We start from the raw sequence: 12,828 nt of genomic DNA, 5'->3' as shown, positions 1-12,828 counted from the left end.
ATACTCGAAGCAATAACCTCTGACCACCATAGCTGCTCAAATAACACTCTGGATGCCGGCAATACACTTCACATTGAATACAACCTTGTTCCGGACTTCCACAACACTGCCCATGATAAAGAAACATGCGGAAACTCATAGCCGCTCATGAAGTCAACAAGTCAAGAAACTCTCTCGCCCGCCAATGGCCATTAACCAACTCTTAGCAGGAACAACCACATACTTCTAAACACTCCTCACCCCCAATTCCATAGTACAAACCTCAGGTCTAAAAACCTCATCTCAGCCAATACAAGCAGCCCAACTAATAACTCATCACGGAACCACACGGATTCTCGTACCACACAGCTCATACACCAAACCAACAATGACTCAATTGCGCAGCACAAATAAAGGAAAGCAAAGTATAAGAATTATCTAACAAGTACAACATATGTAACAACAAAAGTATAATAATTTTTTAATTTTTTTTTTTTTATCAATTCGTCCTACAGAGGGAAAACACGACACCAGATAAACACAAGGAAAGGGTATCCCACATAACATCCGCTGCGGCGTGCAGCCCGCTCCCAAATACTTATCGAGCCAAAATGCTCGGGCTCACTGATCATATGAATACTGATATCAAGTACAACAAAGTGCACAGCTAAAACTGTGGGAAAAAGTGAATAGAAGTAATAAGACATAAAAGAAACAAGTGCAGTTGAGGTGCAATGAGCAATTAACATCACGAGGGCTATCCCACCCACATCGCCATGGGGCCTGAACAGAATTACAACATGCGTGGAGAATAATCATACCGCCTCACAGCTCATCACAACATAAGAGAGCAGCACATAACATAGGCCAGAGGCACAAATAATATCCATTCTGCTTGATAACAAAACCAAAATGGCAACCTCACAGGAGCACACAAACTTAACCTGATACAAGATACATATTCTCGTTGAGCTTTCATATTGCCTCAACCAAATCTTGATCCCTCCAATTAGATAAATATGCTTCAAAAGGATCCACAACAACTCGTCAATTATACATGCTATTAGTATCCCATTCTCAACATTTCTTCAAAATCCGCAAACAAGAAATAGTCCATATATGAGGGCATCTAGCCCCAAACCTTAGGAATACCAAAATTTCCATACCCGACTCAACTATGCAAATCAAATGGCTAATATCCCACTCACATCCTATCATTCTACTGAGGCACCCATATAGGATTTCGGGCCGCGTAAAAAAACATGAACCTCGAAAGCCTCAAAACCCAGTAATCACCATGCTACTAGCCACGCACCCGCAAACCAAAACTCAAGGTCCTTTCCAAAAATGCACATTCTTCATATATGATAGCCAACAAGGTCAACTCTCAATTAATTTCTGATACCTATTTAGGGGAAAGCTACAATGTACCACATATTCCCTATGCCATAGCAGCCAGCAGAATCAAGCCGTTGCCCAAACCATCGAGAACTCCCCGAGATCCACCTGCACGTAATTAAGCCATTAGGACCTTATCTCCCCAAATCAACCGAGTCACACAGACCGTCCAATACAAGAGTGCTGCCACAAATGCAAGTAGAGAATTCCCATTCAAAAGGACCGATTACTTCCATTACCAGGCTGACCCTATCACTAACAAACTGAACCATTTCTTCGGATAGTCGATAAGCAATATCCCCCATGAATGCCCCAGTATCATCCCTTGCAAGATCTCAGTCTTTAGTTATATACAAATTTCGGAAACCTTCCAATACCACTTATATACATACCTCAGGCCCAAAACTGATGTAAATCTGACTCTGCAATCTGAACACCGCTAGTGGACTCCTCCACTTAGCGAGAAGTCATAGAAAACAACACTTGATGATCTGCAAAACTAACTTTCGCAGCTCGCACAACACCAATCACAAGGTACCCCAATACCACCAGCCTTCCTCAATCAACATCTACCTCGCAACCTTGCCATAATTGCGACGACTAGTCAACCATTTAAACCTTCCCAAGCTTGCACTTATCAACCAGATGTCGGAAACCGTTTCGCCTCCATATGAACAATTGAATAGTCTCTCAATGACTCTGTATCTTCAGTCTGGGCGACATGTTGAGACAATGCCTGAGCATCCCTGACTCCTTCGTAGCTCGTTTGTAGCATAACGAACCACTGGCGCATAGCGGACACTGAGAGCGTAATATCATACACAAGTGGATGTAAAGGTTATACCTCGAGCTGAATCAATATCGCAGGATAAGGAATGAAACAAGTGGAATTTCCTAACAGTTCTGTAGCCTCTCGAAGATAAGTACAGACGTCTCCGTACCGATCCGCAAGACTCTACTGAACCTGCTTGTGACTCGTACCACCTATGAACCTAGTGCTCTGATACCAACTTGTCACGATCCAAAAATCACTCCGAGAGAGCCGTGATGGCACCTAGCCTCTAAACTAGGTAAGCCTAACATTAACTGAGATAACATTTATATTTGCTAACTTTAATTTAAATAACTCTTAACAAATTACAATTCCCAAAACCGGTGGTACAAGTCAAAAGCCTTTCTAAGAGTAGTTATACAAAATAAATACATCACTGTTCCGAAACAAAAGGAACAAATGGAAATAAGTACAAATGAAGGTGACTCCGAGGCCTGTGAAAGCTGTAGCAGGTTTACCTTGAGTCTCCACCGCAACGACCCGCACAGCTACTACCGATCAAATACCTGGATCTGCACACAAAAATGTACAGAAGCGTAGTATGAGCACACCACGGCGGTGCCCAGTAAGTATCAAGACTAACCTCGGTGGGGTGGTGACGAGGAACAGTCTAAACACCTACTGGTCAAATAAATTGAACAGGATTTGATAATTAACTATCAACCTAGAAATGACATAGTAATATCAACAGCAAGGAAAGAACAAACTACAATCAGTAGAAACAATAAAGAGAAACACAGGTGGAAACGAAAGATAATCAAATAAATTAACACCAACATAGCTGGAACACAGACAAGTAAAAATGTACCCAAACAAGGAAGGCGATGTCAGCTCAATAAATCATATCGTTTCTGATGCACAATTTCCAGCCATCTCAAACTCGATGTCTCATATCATAACCTCAATTACCAAACTTTCAGCACAACCCGGCACCTTGTGCCCGCATATTTCTATCTCACTTTACACAACAACGTCCTCATGTTACTCAGTTCATAGGGTCCATAACTAATGCAATTAAGATGTTCTAGGAGTCTGATTTACATAACATAAAGTAGAGTACAACTTCTAAACCAATTAGGAACTCAGCAAGAAAAGATGAAGTTATTATTTTATTTTTTTGAAATCATTTGAAAAAAAAGAAAGTACCATTTTCAATTAAAGTACAACATCGAATGAATTATTACCTTTAAAAAGGAATTTAATAAATTAACTTAGTAGAAATTCCATTTTTATGTAAAATACAACCTCAGACGGTTTAAGAAAATTTAATTGAGTAACTAAATGAATTGAAGATGAAACAACTATTGAAATTTTAAATTATTGAAAAATATGTATATAAATACGGCGAAGTATTGAAAACACGATGGGGTTCCTTCACAAAGGATCACAATGGTAAAGGAATCTGAACAGTTAAAACACTTGAATCGGTAACAACAAATAAGCATAGCAAACAGAAAGTTGACGGCATCACCCTTCGTGCTTTTACTCTCGTTCTCACCATAAGAATCAATATTCACTTATATTCTTTCTTGTTGCAGGCGTGAAACCCGATCGCATTTCAAATATTACCATGGCGGCGTGTCACCCGATCCCAGTTCATATATCACCGTGGGGCGTGCCACCCGGTCCCATTTCATATATCTTGTTGCAGGCGAGCAACCCGATCCCATTTCCATATATCTTGTTGCATGCGTGTAACCCGCTCCCATTTCGTATATCTTGTTGCAGGCGTGCACCCCGCCCCATTTCATATATCTTGTTGCAGGCGTGCAACCCGCTCCCATTTCATATATCTTGTTGCAGGCGTGCAACCCGCTCCCATTTCATATATCTTGTTGCAGGCGTGCAACCCGCTCCTATTTCAAATATTACCATGGCAGCGTGCCACCCGATCCCATTTACAAGTCAACATCAATCATAAAAGAATCCCGGCAAGGGAACAAGAGTATAACAACAACATCCCGGCAAGGGAGACAAGATCGTAAACAACATCCCGGTAAGGGAACAATAGTATAACAACAATATCCCGGCAAGGGAGACAAGATCGTAAACAACAACATCCCGGCAAGGGAACAATAGTATAACAACAATATCCCGGCAAGGGAAATAATATCATAAGCAATAACGTCCCGGCAAGGGAATCAACAAGTACATAATAAGGGCCACGGAAAAACCAAGAAGCACAATAACCTCAACAAAAAACAAGACATAATAAGCACGTGATAACTACACCGGTAACCACAAAAATTGGACATGTAACATATTTTCATGGAGTCATAGAGGAACTCACGATCAAGAAGTATCAAAATAATAAGGAAGGCAATCACTTCAATTAAGGCAATTAAGGGTCAAGGTAACACGTAATAATTAGAGGAAAGCTAGCAGCGTCATATGGAGCATATAGATGCAATTTAAGCAATTAGGAAACCCAATCATGACGGGATACTCTCCACATAAGGACCTAAGAACCCTAGAGGCAAATTTCCCACAAATAAGTCCGAGCACACACTCGTCACCTCGCATGCATGGACTACAATTAGCATAGAAGACTCAATTTCTAAGGGGAAGTCCCCCACACAAGGTTAGGCAAGATACTTACCTCAATCCGGCCAATTCAATACTCAATTTAGCTTTTCCTTTACCAATTCATCAATGCTCGGCTCAATCTAGCCAAAAACGACTTGAATAAATCTAACAATGCAAGAGAAAATAATTCCAATTAACAAAACTATGATTCTTATACAATTTGCAAAAAGTCAACAAAAGTCAACTCCCCGGGCCCGCACCTCGGAACCCGACAAAATTTACAAAAATCGAATATCCATTCCGATACGAGTTCACCCATACAAAAATTATCCAATTCCGATACCATTTGGTCCTTCAAATCATCATTTTACATTTTTGAAGAACTTTAAAAAAATTTCCCAAATTCCATCCCAAATCACGAATCAAATGATGAATTCAATGGTAGATTCATGTATTCTAGCCAAATCCGAGTTAGAATCACTTACCCCGATGAATTTCTTGAAAAACCTTCGAAAAATCGCCAAGATCCGAGCTCTGTAGGTCAAAATATGAAATAAAACCCTAAACCTCGTATTTATAGTGCACCTCCCAGATTTCCATCACTACTGACTGTGAGCACGTGATTTTTGCCTCGCATGAATTACTCCTACAGAATCCCCAGAATTAGGATTTTTCTTTTAGTTTTGATCTTTTAGGAATTAATTGCATAATTTTTGTGTTTGTTTGCATTTTTGTGTGCATGTTTAATTTATTTAGTTCATAAAAATACAAAAAAAATATGTTGCATTTTGCATTTAGGGCCTTATTTTCTATTTTTTAGGATAATTAGTTAATTAATGTTACAAAAGGAAAGAAAACAACAAAAATAGTTCATTTTGCATTTTTACTTTTTAATTTTTTCGAATTGGTCATAGTTTTCCTTTTAAATTAGGATTTAATTAATTTTTTAGAAAAAAAAAGCAATTAGTTTATTTTTGGAATTAAATCATGTCTTTTATTTTAATTTTGTATTTAACAAAATCTGAAAAAAAAAAAAAGAAGAAAAGAAAAGAAACAAAAGGTCTTAATAAGAGACCCAATTTTTTGGGCCAGCCCAAACCAAACCCAGCCAAATCCACCAAATACTCGGTCCAAACCCACATTTTGAACCGGTCCACACGCCGTACCATTCAAACGACCCTGTTTTGATTAAAATCAAATCTGGACCGTCTATGTTTTGTTGATCCAACGGACCACAACTCGCCCATCCCTGGTATATAACGGTCCGAACGGACCCTACCCCCCTCAGAACCCCCCACGTCTCTTCTCTCTCACTCGTCTCCCTCAGAGACCGTAACCCTAGCTAGCTGCCCCCAAATCCCTCAGCCCTTTCCATGGCGGCGCCGCCTTAAACATCACCAATCCCCACCAGACTAACACCAAGTCATCTCTTCACTCCCCTCTTCCCAAATCCCTGATCCATTCCACTCAACTAGGGCTGGAGTTTCTCGAATCTTAGTTTGAAGTTTTGACTTAAAACCCTAAAATCCCAAATCCTTCAATTCGATGTTTCTTGGAAATTTTGCGGATCAATTAGACCCTAGTCGTATGTTTTTGTGAAAAGAACATACGATTAGTCTCCGAATGACCCGTAATCCCTGAAAGTTGAAGTTCCCGTGCTTTGTCCGGTCTAGGCTGTTCTTTTCTTAGGTATGTGTCTTTTATTTCCAATTTTGAAACTGCATGAAATTTATTTGTTATCTTTTTCTTTTGCTGTGTGTGCGCGTTTTAATTTTCCTTTTTCTTTTTTGATTATCTTTTGCATGTTGTCTTAAATTAATTAGTTTTTTTTGTGTGATTAAGTGTTAGTTTGTGTTGATTTGACTTTTTAGTTGGGCTTGTAAAGAGTCTGATTGAACCCGTTGTTTCCCCCTTTCCCCCACTTTTATTTGAACTTTCTGCGTCGAAATTGGGCTCAAAAGAAGAGATTCAGCCCAGAGTCTGTAGACCCAGACTTGCCAATTGAATTTGGGTCAAATTGACCCATGTTTTGGGTCAGGTCTTCAGGGGTAAAAACAAGGCAATTGAGGGTTAATTAGGGTAATTCACATAAAGAATCTTTCCATAACCACCTTACGAAGCTTCCTAGAAAGCTGAAAATAGTCTAGCTTGGCTAGCAAGTCAGAAAATGAGGGACTGCTAAGCAAATTCGAAAATTGAAAAAGGTCTAAAGTGCAAAACATGGCTTGTATTTGCTGCCCTAGTAACTTGCCTATAAAGGCATAGTTACTTGAGGCTCAATTCAGATTTTGAAGAGCTAAAAAATCCAAAAATAGCAAAAACAGCTGAAAGTTTCTATAGAAACACTGTCCCATTAAACTTTGACCTGGAATCCGAAAGTTTTCATTTTCTGAAAGGATTTTCTGCTTCATTTGGGGTTTAAAATGAGTTGAATTTGGTTTTTGAAAGATTGGCTTTGAAGTCAGCCTTGGTTACTGTTTTAATTGAGAGTGATTCTGGATTCTGTGCATCACTTCTTGGGTTTTGAATTGATTTCCTGATTGTTTCCTATTGCTGGTCTCTGTTACATTGCCATTGCTGATCCTTTATCTCCTAATTCCTTTCTTTCCCAGGTACATGTTTCTGAACTTTATCTAGTATGAGATTCAAATTGAATAATGAAATGGAAAAATAGAATTTGAAGCATGTCCTCAGCTTTATTTATGAATTCAATTTGTATTTCCTCTTTGTATGATGTCTTAATAGCTTTGGTTCATTGTATCTTTCAATTAATTTTGGCTGTGGATAATGGAATTTGTACTCCTATGTTAATTTGGGACTGATAAGTTATTACAGTGGAAGGTTCATTCTAATTACATGGCATTTTAATTCTGTCGAAAGTCAACATTCACCTTTGGTGTAGATTTCGTATTGAACTTGTAAGATGACTAGTGTAGTTTGTTATTTAAAGGTTATTGTGAGGTTTTGAACATGGCTGTGATTTCTTTGTTGGGAAATAATGCCTGTTTTGTGATGCATGATTATAAGCACATGTTAAGAGTAACTCAATTTGCTTAATAGTGTTGTTCAAGATTTTTTTTTTCATAGTCAGTTCATGAGTAATAGCTTGTAAAATGAAGGTTTAAACCTTGCAAGAGTTTCGAGCTTTTGGTCAGTCCATTTTGTGATTAGTATGAAGCTTTTTTTTTTGGGTCTCAGATATCATGGAAAGGCTGCATTGATTTATTATTTAGTTGCTCATAAGCAGTTTTAAGTTGGGGGTTGGTATTTTAAACTTTAGATCACTTAATTATTCGATTGGTGCTTAAATAGTTACAATTTCAGAAGCAGATCATTAGTTCAGTCTCTTGCGTCTTATGTTTTTGGTTGGTTGGCATGTATTTGATTTTACACAACTACTTGATTCCGCAATTTGAGCCTAAGGATGGCCCAGTTAATGGCGTCCAAATCTCAGATCCGATCTGCAAGTTCTGTGCCCTGGGACGTCGATTCCTCACTAAGAATTGGGCTCGTTTTGGGCCCAAGCCTGAAGAGCATTTAGAAACAGATTCGTTTAGTTGCTGTTGTTGAAGCAACCTTCCTTTAGATAATTGGTCTCTTAATATGATGCCTATTAGTTGATAAGTAGGGTCAAATCTTTAGTTAAAAATAATTAGAATGTTTAAGCTTTCCTTAATTAATTAGTTGGGCTTTTAAAGGTAGATTTGAGGCGTGCCATATTAAGTAAGATATAGTTATTGCCCTCAAAAGCTTAGTTTGAATTCCCTTTAAAAATTGAAATTTAGGTGTGCCGTGCCAAACAAAATCTCAAAATGCATGGCCCTCGTTTAATTAATATTTGAATCCTTAGAAATCGAGGCGTGCCATTTAGTTGAATTTCCGTGGCCCTCGCAAAGTTAAATATGCGTAGTTGCTTTAGGCGCGTTATTTTAATAATGTTACTTTCCTAAACTCGGGTGCGCATTTATGTGACCCAAATCCAAATCTCAACGTTAGATAAAATATGTTACGGACTGCGTGTGCAATTATGTGACGTGGTTCGAGACATATTTTAAATGACGTTGTAATTTTCCTTAAAAAATGAATAAAAGCTTAAAGGTTTAAAATTGCACCATAGGCTAAAACATGTATTAAAATCAGATAATAGGCCAATTGTAATAGTTTAAGCGACCGTGCTAGAACTACGGAATCCGGGGGTGCCTAACACCTTCCCCCGGGTTAACAGAATTCCTTATTCAGAACTTCAAAAGGAAAGTCGAAATTTCCTCGATTTGGGATTTAAAATAAACCGGTGACTTGGGACACCAAATAAACTATCCCAAGTGGTGACTCTGATAAATAAATAATTCCATTTCGAATAATGTCACTTAAATTGGAAAAACTCCTTTATATAATATCCTTCGGGGTGGTGTGTAAAAAAGGAGGTGTGACACTGACCGCAAAAAAAATCACCGCTGACCGCAGTAAATCCACCGCTATCGCGGAGAATGTTGACTGCAGTGACATGCTTTAGTATTTTGGCCATAACTTTCTCTACAGACGTCCAAATTGTAATTTCTTTACTTTTCTGGAAACTAGACACGAGGGTCTACAACTTTTATTTTTGAATTATCTCAAAATGCCTTGTAGATCAAAAGATATAGGCTTTCTAAGTCAGACTAGTGAACCTGCGGATTCTTCCTCACCGCGGACCGCGGACCATTTTCCGCTACCGCGAAAATTTCCACTGCTGCAGCGAAATATCACCGCTGACAGCGGTCCTTTTGGCTGCTGGGGTGATGATTTACAGCTGTCCGCGGCCCCCCACGATTCGTAACAACTTCCGAGTGCTGAAATGTCCGAACTTGCTCAAAACTCACCCCGAAACTCATCCGGGCCCCCGGAACCTCAACCAAATGTACCAACACATCCCATAAAATCATACGAACTTAGCCCCACTTTCAAATCACTTCAAACATCGCTAAGACCACGAATTAGATGCCCAAACGCATGAAAATCACTATGAACTTCAAGAACCTCTAGAATTGCAACCAAGCGTCCGAACCATATCAAATCAACTCCAAACGGTACCAAATTTTGCAGGCAAGTCCCAAATGACATAACGGAGCTGTTCTAACTTTCGGAATCGCATTCCGACCTCGATAACACAAAAGTCAACTATGGGTCAAACCTCTCCATTATCCAAACTTCAACTTTTCCAACTTTCACCGAAATGCCTCAAATTACCCTACGGGCCTCCAAATCCAAATCCGAAGACACGCCCAAGTCCAAAATCACCATACGAAGTTAGTGACATCATCCAAAACTCAATCCGGAGCCATTTACTCAAAAGTCAAATTCCGGTCAAATTCTCTCCGCTTAAGCTTCTGAAACTATATTCCTTCTTCCAATTCGACTCCGATTCATCCGGAAACTGAATCCAACCATGCACACAAGTCGATATACATAATGTGAAGATGTCCTTGACCTCAAACTGCCGAACTAGGCGCAATTGCTCAAAACGACCAGTCGGGTCGTTACAAATTAATTGTTACCTTGACACATTGGAATATGTAAATAAGGGCAAATTTTGGAAAAACAAGATTAATTCCTTCTTAATTATGTTAATAGACACTTATTTTGGATAAAAATAAAAAGGTAAAATGGTCTTATTATGCACCGAAGAGAGTAATAATCATTAACTCTTTTCAGCTAGTAATTAAGCAGAGACTTGAATTTGCAAGTCTCAATTGAAAACACGCCTTAAAATTTGCGCGCAAAACACATATAACAATCAAAATTTGTGGTATGAATCAATATCTTTTGCACCGAAAATTAGTGCATCTATAACCAAGTGTACCTATCTAGTGTGTGTAAAATTATTTCTAAGCAAATAAAACGTTTCTTGCTTTCCAACAAAGTTATCCTGAACAGAATATCATCACTTCAACATGGTAGAATTTAAATTAGATTTACGAATTATATAACATGGAGCGCATATATAATATACATATAATGATAATAATAAAAGAACTAAGGAGAATGCATTACTTGAAGTTTTGGCCATCTTCCGAATTAGAGTAAAAGTAAAATAACACAATATTTCTACTTACATTTAAAGTTCAAACTAATTTACGTAGAAGCAACATCACTCCTCCCCCTCCACCCCCCAAAAAGGGGGGGGGGGGTGCATGGCTTAGTTTTCTCCAGCTATAAATCCTACAAAATTTTATGCACATTCCAAAAACATCAACTCCCCAATTGCTAAAAAAACATAACAACTAAAGTCATCTTCCTTTAAGCTCAGTCGAGTAGCTTATTCAGACGTTGTGAACTCATTTTTGCCTTTGCAATACCAGCGCACCAACTAAACCCTAAAAACACCCCCAAAAAACATGGCAAAATCTAGCTCTAGCCTGAAGGCCAAGACCTTAAATGGCATTGGCAATCTCATTAGAGTTCTCCCAACAGGAACAGTCTTCATATACCAATTCCTAAACCCTATTCTCACAAACAATGGCCACTGCACCGTTGTCAACAAATACCTCTCTGGAATCCTCATTGCCCTTTGTGGCTTCTCTTGTGCATTTTCTTGCTTCACCGATAGCTATACCGATAACGACGGCGCCACTCATTATGGCATAGCCACAATGAAGGGACTCTGGCCAACAACTTCAGCAGTTGATACAACTACTTATAAAATTAGCGTTAGTGACTTTGTTCATGCATTTTTTACTATGATTGTTTTTGGGGTTGTGACTATTTTGGATAGGAACACTGTGGATTGCTTCTTTCCATCGTTCGAATCGACGCAGAAAATGTTGCTTATGGTGTTGCCACCAGCAGTTGGTGCCATTTCTAGTGTTGTGTTTATGGTGTTTCCTAATAAACGTCATGGTATAGGGTACCCTAGTCAAGATGAATCAAGCTCAAAGTAAAAAGAGTTTATATTATTGGCTTAAAAATATTTTGTATTTATGATTTGATTGAGTGGTGTGCTATATTGAGAAAAGTTTTTCTTTTTTTGATTTTTTTTTTCTTCAATCAAGTGAATTATTCTTTGAATTTGGTGAAATAAGGTGTATATATGATGTAAATCAAGAAATGAATATTTGGGGTTTACTTTGTTGGATATATATACAATGAGTTTGTGATTTTTCAAGTATGGGATTCTTATATTAGTTTACTTTGTATGTCTAATCGAGCAAACACCCTATGAATACATTTACCACTATTTCATGCATGCCTTTTGGAATTGTTATAATAGCTTTTATATTCTTTTCTCTAAACAAGATTGATGAGTTTTTCTTGAGTAACTTTGATGATTCAATTGAGATATTTAACCTAAAACCAAATATTATGATGCTTAAACATCAATAGCTCAAATAAGAACTTGGTGAGTGAAATAACCAGTTACGTACGTCGCCTTTATGAGTTTTTCAAACAAACAAACAAAAAAGAATCAAATATTTCGACACACATATAGGAGGTAATGGTTGTTAATCTTGTTATAATTTGTATATATAGATCACCATGTCTACTAGTATCTTATAACACAAAAAACGAACTCCTTTAATTTGACGTATATAGTTTTTCCCAAGGAACATGACCAAAACTTTGTTAGTGTGTATCACGTTTGCTCTTAAAAACTTTTCAATATAATATCATGTTCTTATATTATATAAAAATTTTATATTAGATTGAAATAAATTTAGATTTTAGCACAGTTATAATTAATATATATTATGTGATTGTAAATATATCTCCACATATATTTCCAAAAATCTGTAGTGAACGTCCTCAAATAATAAACTCTGTTAGAAAAATTTATGAGGGAAACACGATATTTGAAATCCTTTTAAAATCAGATTGTCCCTGCATTCCAGCAGCTTCAAAAATATTTTTGCAGCAGTAGTATTAAATTTCTTTAGGAGTACTATATTCACAGAGAAAATTAAAAAGAAAAAACAATGGGAAATGAGAGATAGAGATAGCTGTAAGCAAGAGGAAGCTATTGCTTTGCTTCCCCGTAATTCAAAATAATTAAAATGACATAATATCATGACATAGTGGATTCCGTTCGAAACCTTAAAATGGAAAAGCATGTTTCTTGA

At 37.8% G+C, this 12,828-nt stretch overlaps 1 protein-coding gene across 1 annotated transcript; it reads left to right on the top strand.

Moving 5' to 3' along the window:
- Positions 10,962-11,876, top strand: LOC109232751. Its single transcript, XM_019398489.1, has one exon. The coding sequence runs from the start codon at positions 11,110-11,112 to the stop codon at positions 11,650-11,652; it is 543 nt and encodes a 180-aa protein (XP_019254034.1). The 5' UTR covers positions 10,962-11,109; the 3' UTR covers positions 11,653-11,876.

Source organism: Nicotiana attenuata, chromosome 9, assembly GCF_001879085.1.
Source record: "Nicotiana attenuata strain UT chromosome 9, NIATTr2, whole genome shotgun sequence".
NCBI lineage: Eukaryota > Viridiplantae > Streptophyta > Magnoliopsida > Solanales > Solanaceae > Nicotiana > Nicotiana attenuata.
The sequence above is the reverse complement of the archived record's forward strand: the minus strand, read 5'-3'. Positions and strand labels throughout refer to the sequence as shown.